The 10,216-nt window shown below is 42.3% G+C and overlaps 1 protein-coding gene across 1 annotated transcript; it reads left to right on the top strand.

The window, feature by feature from the left end:
• Positions 1-340: 340 nt before the first annotated feature.
• On the top strand, positions 341-5,614 carry LOC104080727 (mediator of RNA polymerase II transcription subunit 14-like). The gene is made up of 3 exons (XM_009583218.1): positions 341-463; positions 1,083-1,272; positions 4,998-5,614. Exons 1-3 carry the CDS (start codon positions 452-454, stop codon positions 5,069-5,071), a joined length of 276 nt encoding a protein of 91 aa, XP_009581513.1. The 5' UTR covers positions 341-451; the 3' UTR covers positions 5,072-5,614.
• The last annotated feature ends 4,602 nt before the right edge of the window (positions 5,615-10,216 follow it).

The following is a 10,216-nucleotide window of genomic DNA, read 5'->3' as shown; positions in this document are numbered from 1 at the left end:
TGTTATTTAGTGTTAATAAAGAAGTTTTCATTTTACTACTAGCTCTCCTGGAAACTCCCAAAATTTCTCCTTTAAACTGATGATTTTGAGAAACTGCAGGCACGTTACCGCACAATAGGCACATGCATAGGCTGGCTAGAAAATTTCTGATTGTATTCTTGTTCACCCTACGCTCAATTCTTTCAGAGTTATTCTGACTTATGCTAAACCTGGCAGCATCTGCAAGTTTAGCTAGAGAGGCACATTCTACTTTCTAACGCTTCCCTAGTTCATAGCCATGTATGTCACTGACATGAGACCTTTGCTGTTCTTTCTCTGTGCTGCTCTTTCTAAACAGTTCCCTGATCAGGCAAGTCAGCTGAAATGGAATGTGCAGTTTTGTTTAACAATTCCTCCCAGTGCACCGCCAATTGCGCCTCCAGGAACACCTGCTGTTGTGCTGAAATCCAAAATGTTGTTTTTTGTAAGTAGAGCTATCTGTTTTAAAATTTTGTGGGCTGCATGTCTTTGAAATCATCACAGGTTAGTAGCAAAACATAAGCATGCGAAGTCTGACAACTGTAATAGCTAAAAATGTTCTGCTGTTTGGAAGCCTAGATTTGCATGCATCTGTTTTGTAATGAGTTCAGTTAGTATTCCTATTCTCCCTCCTATAAAAGCACAACAACTCTTCATGTTTTGTGTTCTTGGAGAGATGTTTACAACATATAAAGTTCAGTTCCCTCTGGGCTACAGGTATCTTCGAATGCTCAACTTCTGTGTGTTTTGCTCTTCTTTGAGGCACCAACCACCTGGATTAAGTGATATACATATTAGTGGTGCTGGGAAAGGATGGCAGGAATGAGATATTTAGAACAAATCTGTATTAGCATCGTCTCTGAGGCAGTGCTCACTATAGGGTGCTTTTGAGAAGAAAATAGTCTGCACCTGATTGATAACTTCTCTGTTACAGAATTGGTGTCTGAAAACTGAGGGGACGGAAGTGCATACTGTCTGTAGGCCTAGCGTGTTTAACTGTATCGGAAGTTGCACTGAAGTACGTGGTCATTCAATTTAACATGCTTTTTGTTTTTTTCCCACAGCTCCAGCTAACACAGAAAACAACAGTCCCACAGGAAGCTGTTAGTATTATTGTCCCAATTATTTATGATATGGCTTCGGGTACAACGCAACAGGCTGACATTCCCAGGCAGCAGAACTCTTCTGTTGCTGCTCCACTGATGGTTAGCAATATTCTAAAGAGGTTTGCTGAACTGAATTCACCACGATCAGGTACTGTACATGTCCAGTAGATATATTCTCTTCACCCAGACATCTGTGACAAATCTCCAGTGTAAAACTAAACCTCTCTTAAGTCTGAATTCTTCTTGGTTTCTATCATACTTCTTTAGTGATTACAAACTCCTGATGTGACAGGCAATACATAATAGCAAGTACTGGCAACACAGCAGAAGGTTACACTGATGATTCAGGCTGGATTTTGCTGTTCTGCCCAAGTGATAGAATGCACCTCTTGTTGGCCCAACTCTTGCTGCACAGTAGGAGTCATACTTTTTAACAAATGGACCCAGAATGAGTCACAAGAAATATGCTATGGTCAAGTGTCAGTTTTCATGGTTAATTATGAAGTTATTGAGATTAACAGTAGAATATAAAGGGATGTTAAAATAGTTATCAGAACTTGTCCACGTGCTGTGAATGATTAAAAAGTAATTGGAGTGATTGTATACTCCTTTGTCGGTGTGTACACTAACAGGGGCGCATACAGTTCTGTCCGCCAAACGTGCTGTGAAGTGTTTGAGCTAAATAGGTTGTTCTGAATGTTCATTGGCCCGTAGGTAGTGCACTGTGAGCAACGTTGTGCTTTGCTTTCCCTCGTTTGTTGTGCTATTTTTTTTTTTTTTAAATATCCGAAACATTGAACAACGGTAGCAGGTTCTTTGGGCAGCATGTTGTCTGTAAGCAGTGGTTTGAGGTCCTAGTACACAGATGGCTCATAAGAACAATAACTTTCAGTTCTGCTGTAGTTACATGCTGAAGAACAAAGCCTTTTTCCAATAACCCAGTGAATAGATTGAAGTTGTGAATCCAGCGGTTGAATTCTACTTCTATTCTGTATAATTATTCATCTCGTCGTTATGTGGTAATTTTAACTATGCTTGATGGTTTATTTCAATTGCTAGAACATGAGCAATGTTTATCTTAAATTGGTGTGGATGTGCATACATTTCTGAAAATTGTGATGAGATTTAAATTAACATGCATTTTCTGTTTAACATATATTAATAGTGTAGGTAAATAGGAGAGAGAATAGCCTTGAGGGCGTGTGGGGTTATCTGTAAGAGTTCTGTATGTGGTACAGAACTGTTGTTTGTATAGCACTTTTATTTCAAGATACGTTAACTAAACTTCAGACGTTTCTTTTGGAAGGTGCTTCCCCACTGAGTTCCCCCAGCGTGGGGAAGGGTAGATACTTGTTTTGCTGTTTGTCATTGCACTAAGTTGTGTTTTAAGGTAAACCCTCCACAAAATACCGCAGCATAGGGAGTAATTGTCAAAGCTGCTCCTGAGTATCCCAGGTGAGATGTCTTCTGATGATCATTAGATAGATCAGGATAGACAATTTTTGTTTGTCACACAAGTTTTGAAGTAGTTTGGGAATGCAGTATAGGGAGCAGACAGGGAAAAAAATGCGTATAAAAAAGAGCTTGTGGCCCCAAGCAGGACCTTATCCAGGCAAAGAAGAATGTAGCTAGCTGAGCAGAGGACATTTCTAGTAGTCTTCCCTTTGACTTCTGAAAGAAAGAATGAGTCTGTATGGATTTATTTATTTATTTATTTATTTATTTCCACCACTACCCCTCAGCCAAAGTAGAATCTTCCCTGAGGACACTTGAAATGCAATTTCCTGTCAAAACTTACATTATTATATCTGATCAAAGGGAACAAGATACTTTCTTTTCTTTGCCATTGAAAGGTGATAGGAGAGCCAACAGATGAAAGTAGATAGTTGGGAGACGACTTCTACAACAGCAGTACATGGGAGATCCCAGATGCATATCCTTTCTCTTCTCCTGCTATTGTGCTGTACCCAGGATTTTCCTCCATGTGTTAGCTCTTCTGCTGCACTAATTGCAATTTGCTTGGTTAAGTGAATTTTTCACTGTTTCAGTCAGGAAGGACCAGGGCTTCCCATCATGCACGTATGATATTACTGGGACTTTCATTGTAACCCATAATCAGTGTTGCCTCGTTTTGGCTGTATCTTTTTTACCTTTCTCTCTTTGTGAGAAAGTATTTTGTACTCAGCTTAATTTTCTTCTTAATAAAATGGTAGTGCCTGAAAAGTAAGTTCTTTTGGAAGAGTTTTCTTTTCAGATCTGTGGGCAAACACATTCTGCTGTGTTTAACAGTAAAATGTTGACTCATTGTGAGTACGCTGTCTTTCTGAGATCATTTTACCTATGCCTCCATGGGAAAATATATTTTGTTTGGGGGAAATAATTATATGAACTGAGATGGAATCAGTGCCCTGGAATAGTAGGGTTAAACTTGAGCTGTAAGTCTACAACCGGCATTATGTAGTGGACATCAATCTGATAAGGAAATGAAAGTCCCTACAGATGCTAGAGGTGACCCTTAGAGAGGAGCTCAAGGGATTCGTGATATTTCTTAAAGCACTTCACGACCAAGCATTTTTCAGTGTCTGATTTTCAGTGATGCAGTGGATGGTATTTAGCCCAGATTTGTAGCTTTGATATGATAATGACTTGCCCAGAATAATCTTGGGAATCCCTAGTTTGGCAGTTAGGATTAATGCATCCCAGCAGGCTCTGCTCTTATCTCTTTGCTCACACTGTTGCTCCTTCAGCAACAAAATTCAATGTCTTCTAATTGACGTTCCTTGAAATACACAGGAAAAATTCAGCCCACAGTGACCAGGGTACGACAGTGGCTATTAATTGTATTCTTTTACCAGGAAACAGTAGATGAGTCACAGCTGCCTAATACTTCACCTTTTGTTGTTCTAATTAAACCCTTTTGATTCTATTGGTTTTAACTTTTTTAAGCTATTTCAGAATGTGTGTGTGTGTTTGTCAAAAAATGCTGGTGTTAAAAACTTGAGACAGCTGTGGCTGGTTTTTCCTCTCTGTATTAGATCTCAGCAGTTTGAAACAAAAGTCGGTTTGCTCTGTATTTTATTTTGCAGTTCAGATGTCAAGGGCAGAGCCAGAGCAATTCGGCTGAAAGAAAGAGATTTCTAACTTTTGCCCAGTCTTGGAATTAGAAATGTTTCCAAAACGAGGCTTGGGACAGAAAACATCTTCCAGCTGTTTCAGACTTGAGTCTTTTGAAATGTTTAGTTTCTGCTCTTAACCGATACAAATAGAACTTGAAAAAGTTTTTTTTTCTCTGTAAGATGTAGTACTTTTAAGTCATAACATACAGAAAAATTGGGATTGCAGTGCCGTGTACAATAAGTTCTAGTGTAGATTCGATCTGACTTTTCAAAGACGATTAAAAGTTCCAGCTGTTTCAGACTTGAGTCTTTTGAAATGTTTAGTTTCTGCTCTTAACCGATACAAATAGAACTTGAAAAAGTTTTTTTTTCTCTGTAAGATGTAGTACTTTTAAGTCATAACATACAGAAAAATTGGGATTGCAGTGCCGTGTACAATAAGTTCTAGTGTAGATTCGATCTGACTTTTCAAAGACGATTAAAAGTTAAGAGCTGCTGGCAGTTTCGTGACCCAGTTTTTTCGGTCCTGCTGGGAAAGCCGGGGCTACTTCCGCTAAAATCGTTGCAAATCCCGACGTCCTTGGGGGTCGCTGGGATTTGCGAGTGGCCGGTCACCACGTATCGTCAACGCCCGCCCGTACGGGGCAGTGGCCGTGCCGGCGTGGTCGGAGCCGGCGTAGCGCGCTGCCTCGCGAGCTTGTTAGGGCGAAGGCCTGTCTGTGGCGTGATGCTAACCTGTCTCTTTTCCCTGTTCCAGGTGAATGCACAATATTTGCAGCCGTTCGTGATTTGATGGTTAATCTTACGCTGCCCCCTGGTGGGCGTCCCTAGACACTTTTAAAAGAAGGCTGAAAGTGAGACAAAACCGCAAAAAAAAAAAATATATATAGTAAAGCCTTCGGTTAAAAGAGGACGTTTTAATTTTACCTTTTTTTTTTTCTTTTTTTTTTTTTTTCCTCCTAAGAGCTAACTATAAAAAACTGGCAAACTTTCAGGGATGCACTTTCATCAAATGAGTATCACCACGACTTTTGTATAGTGCTGTTGTATAGTGTGTTTTAATGGGAGACACTTCAGACTAGGTAATAGATTGAAGTATCAGCTTGCTGGTAATAGATTTAATATTCTGTTTTATACTATAAAGATTATGAAAATGCCAAACTTGTTTGTTTTTCTGTTTTTCTTATGTTTTGGTGTAATAGTCTTTTTTTAAGGCAGGTCTGTCATTTTTGAATACTGTAAAACTGTGACAAACTTTATATTGAAGCTGTATTTTAATATGACTGCTTTGAATCCTTAAACAATTTATTTGGGCTTGTTGTAAACATGTCCCCAAAAAGCAATATTTAATAAACTGGATTAAAAAATCTTAAACTGGATGTTGTATAATCTTAAACTTTACTCCTCTCCACTATAACCACTGGCCAGATCTCTTGTATTCACACTTACTTGGCTATCTCTGTATGGGATCTTGTTTCCACACACACCCCGCCCTGCTGCTCACTTTAAAAAAAAAAAAACAACACCCCAAAAACTGCCCAAACAAACAAAAAAACCCCTGATTTATTTATTCTGTGGGTTTGATTTGTTCCAAGTCGTAGGAAAACAGTTTGTTCATTTTCCTGGTTGTATAAATAACCAGTAATTACTTAAAACAATGCTTCATTTCTTACAGTCATAAGGAACTACATCTGTTCTGTCCCAAAAGCAAAGTTTAGTGGAAGAAAGCACCTTTTTTTCATCTGTCACGGAGTTTGTTGTTATAGACACCTCTATAATAACAGAGTATTATTTGTCTTCTTGTAAAGGCAGGTAAGATAGAAGCTTGAACTGTATACCATGAAATTGGAGAGGCTGATCCAAAACAGCTGATCCAAAAAAGAAACAACCTCACATTTAACTTTTTGAATTGGGTGTATGTAGATAACTTTGTCAGTGATGACTGAAGGCTCTTGTAATTGAATAAAATTTCCATCCTTAGGAATTACTCTGTCATTTAACCATTTGTCCTCATGGATCAGTATTCTCAAAAGTTCTATTGAGTTCAAGTTGGCTTCCTGACTTCCTGCAAGAGTAGCTTTCTGCTGCTCTGCCTCACTCCCTTTGCAGAGCTCCGTCAGCTCCCTGCTCAGCTGAAGGATGTTTTAAACGAATTTCAGAAATCTTTTGGTGGATGTATTCTAGCTTGCCTTGCTGGCTTTGAGGCTGCCCATTTACCCTACAACTGTCGCAACGCTTCTTTCCCTGTGAATGAATGAGTCTCTTTCAAAGCTCTTGCCATCGGAAATTATCTTTCGGTTGGTGTCCACTTCAGATTTCAGCCTTGAACCTGTGGTTTTCGGGGTTGGTACTGAATCAGTCGGTACTTTTACACTGACCTGTGTGTATCTGAAATCTTTTATGCAGTTTCTGCTTCTGAAATGCGAAACTTGTCCACTGGAGCGAAAACCCTGGCAATCTTTAAACGTTGTTGCTGCTGCTACTCAGTTGGAAAGATTTTGTATTTCTATCTTTTCACAACTAAACTGATGTTTCAGAACAATTGAGAGGTGATACAAGTATGTCTGAAAAAGGCTGGGTACTAGTCGGGATTCAAGATCTGAGCATTCCCATGCCTAAAAGCAGCTTTCTGATACACAGAGAAGTATCTGCTGTTCTTTGTGCTAAGGGGCAGGTGAGCATGCTGGCGGGCAAAGGCCCCCCGAGAGCCTCAGCGCTTGAAAGTAAAAGGGAGGGGGAAGGTCTACCCATAGGGCAGAGATCACAAAATACGTAAAGTTGGGGCAGATGGTTATGAACTGACATTCCCAACCCGAGATTATGGGAAGATTGAATTTTATCTTATACACACCACTTCTCTTAACATACACCACATTTTATGCCTTTGTTAACTAAATCCTCAAGGAAAATGCTACTAGTAGAAGGAAGCGTTTCCCACTGACCAGGGGCACTTGTTCCTTTCAAAGAAATGACCGTGTATATTTACAAGTGCAGTTTTAAGTTTAGTTTTTCATGTGTTCAGTCTAGTTTTCTGGTAGCCAGATGTTATACCTACCTGCTGCATTGGGACTATTTGTAGATTTTAATTGTTACAGGAGATTCAGTTGTCCATTTATTTCACTAAAAATGCAGCAGTGACTCCACATCCTGTGGTACCCATAGATTGTTTCTGATAAACCTGCCTGTGGGACAAGTGTGAGAGAAATTATTCAGAGAAAAATAGCAGTTCTGAACTGATCCGCAGATCTGGCATAGCTATGTTAGCCAGTGTCAAATGGGAACACACAACTTTTTAACTATCCAAAAAGCCATCCCAGATGACAGCAATAGACTTTGTGCTGTAACAAATATTGATCAAGTTGTGTTAAAGGTCTTCTTAATACAGAAAAGAGTGGAGAGGCTTTTTTGAGCCCTGCAAGCACTCAGACAAGGAGCTGAATGAAGGTGAGTTTTTGGAGGGTTTTTTTGCTTGAAACTAAGTTTAAATTCCTTGCTATCCTTACACATTTGAGCGTAAGGCACTCCTGCAGACACAACCCGCAGGTTGCCTTTGAGACTGCAGGTGTTTTAATTGAGTTTACAAAAATTGCAGGAAACAAGTTCTGATAATAAGTAGCTGAGACAAAACAAAGTTTCATAAAACTAGAAGGTGTTTTTCGTTTAGGAGCTATAGTTTGTCCTTAAGCATGCGCTCGGTTTCATCTATTAGTTGAAAGCTACTCTAGTTAGAGGGCATTTTAAAGCAAATGTATGAAATCTTCTGTATGAAAAATAGCAGATGATAGACTACTGGGAGAATATTTGGGTCATTTTAATCAGATTTATGATTTAAACTGTCAAAGGTGTCACTTCAGAAGCTGTGCTACACTGGTTATTTCAGGTCAAGTGTTTATAGTCGTTCCCCTGGCCCAAATTTTCCGTGTACTACAGAATTTCAGATGTTTCTAAGGTAAGAATGTATTTCAATAAATTAATGTGTAATTGAAATGTATTAACTGTATGTAGCATCTAGACTGTAGTTGCAAAGCTGCGACTGCTGTGTAACCCCATAAGAGCAATATAATTGGGAGTTTCATATGTAGATTAAATCACATTGACTTCAAATACATGAGGCTTTTCCTAAGACGCTCCAACAGCCACTGGTGGTTCGGCGTTCAATGGGTAGATCATAATTTTTTGGGAATGTTTTTAAGACTTAACTTTGCCTGCAGGAGCATCGGGAAGCAGTGCTGTGCTGTCTCTTCGCTGCGTGACGCTCTCCCCGTGTACTCCCAGCCCCGCACATTCTTCCAGAGCGGTGATTAACTTCTTTTGGAAATGACCCCTCGAAATAGATTTTACAGGAAACATCCGGCTGCTGCTCTGAAAGATAAGAGATGCCGAGTGCAGAAGGGTTGTACCCGTGTTGGTTGGGGGCTGTGCAGAGCAGCACGGATGCGGAAAGCTACGGCAGCTTAAGCCTGGACAGCATGAATTCCTGCCCCAAGAAATAGAGTTCAGAGGGGCCTCCGGAGGCAGAGCCCCCCAGAACAGGAGCGTCCCCTCACACTTCACTGGAGAGCCGCTGCACACAGCCAGGAGCGACTGGCATAAGCGAGTGCTGCAGGGAAAATGGTCTCTGCTATGTGAAATAGGGCTCCCGTGAAAAAGCGTGATGTTTAGGCTTGTCATCAACAGGCTTTACTCCTCCTATGATTCCCCACCACCACGCATGTTTTTAAAAGGCCGTTATCGAGGCTGCAAATACTAGAGCAGGGGAGTTTCTACTGCACCCGAGGCTTGCTTTTGGCGAGCAGAGGCTAAAGGGGGAGTTTGTCAGAAACTACAAAAAAGTGGTGTGCTAACAGGCCGGTCAGAGGTGGGGAAGGGTTTTGCTGACATCCTTGCCACGTGCTGGGGCAGGCAGCTCCCAGGGCAGAGCGGGTCGGGGGGGAAAGGGGTCCCCTCCCTCTCCTCTGCCACCCCTGGGGATGCGCCTGCCTCCCGGATGTCTGACCCCGCTCAGGGTCACTTCAGCTAATCAAAAATAAATGAGGAGTCCTACCCTACCCTTAGGAAACCTGCACTGTGGCCTTGAAGCGCTCACATCTCTGCATTGCCATAACCTGTACGTGTATGGGCAGGCAAGCACAGCCCCAAGCCCCCAGCTCTTGCCTGCAGCCCCCCACCCACCTGGTGCTCCTGCGGGCAGGGACCCCACAGGCCAGGACCGGCCTCCCAGCAGCCTGGCCAGCCCCACGGCCCTCTGGTCCTGCCAGCCCTGCCTGCTGCCGCGGGGGCTGCTGCTGATCAGGCAGCGTGCTGCTTTCTGTATCTTTCTTTTTGAGGCTTCCTGCGTGACGCATACAGCCTTGAAAGCAGCTGGCAAGCTTGCAAAGCAGCAGGCAAACCGTAGGTGCTGCATTTAAGAGACAGAGAAAAGCGTTCCCATCCTTTGAAGCTGATTTTGCAGCAGAGGGAGGGAGGGGGCGGCTGGGGGGCTGCAAGCCAGCCTGGGCCCCGCTGTGCTTTCGGCACGGATCTGTGCAATGTCAATCCTGCAAAGCAGGGATGGAGCCAGCCTGGCGCAGGGCTGTGAGCTGCCGGTGGTGTCTCTGGTGCCGCTCTGCACCGGAGCTCCCGCCTTGCTCCTCAAGGTTATATAGAATAGACTAGAATAGACTATTTCAGTTGGAAGGGACCTACAACGATCATCTAGTCCAACTGCCTGACCAATTCAGGGCTGACCAAAAGCTAAAGCATGTTGTTAAGGGCATTGTCCAAATGCCTTTTAAATACTGACAGGCTTGGGGCATCGACCACCTCTCTAGGAAGCCTCTTCCAGTGTTTGACCGCCCTCCCAGGAAAGAATGGCTTCCTCATGTCCAGCCTGAACCTCCCCTGGTGCAGCTTTGAACCTTTCCCACGCGTCCTACCACTGTATCCCAGGGAGGAGAGCCCAGCACCCCCCTCTCCACATCCCCTCCTCAGGAAGCT

Source organism: Fulmarus glacialis, unplaced genomic scaffold (assembly GCF_000690835.1).
Source record: "Fulmarus glacialis isolate BGI_N327 unplaced genomic scaffold, ASM69083v1 scaffold13058, whole genome shotgun sequence".
Lineage (NCBI taxonomy): Eukaryota > Metazoa > Chordata > Aves > Procellariiformes > Procellariidae > Fulmarus > Fulmarus glacialis.
This window is presented reverse-complemented; position numbering and strand designations above follow the sequence as displayed.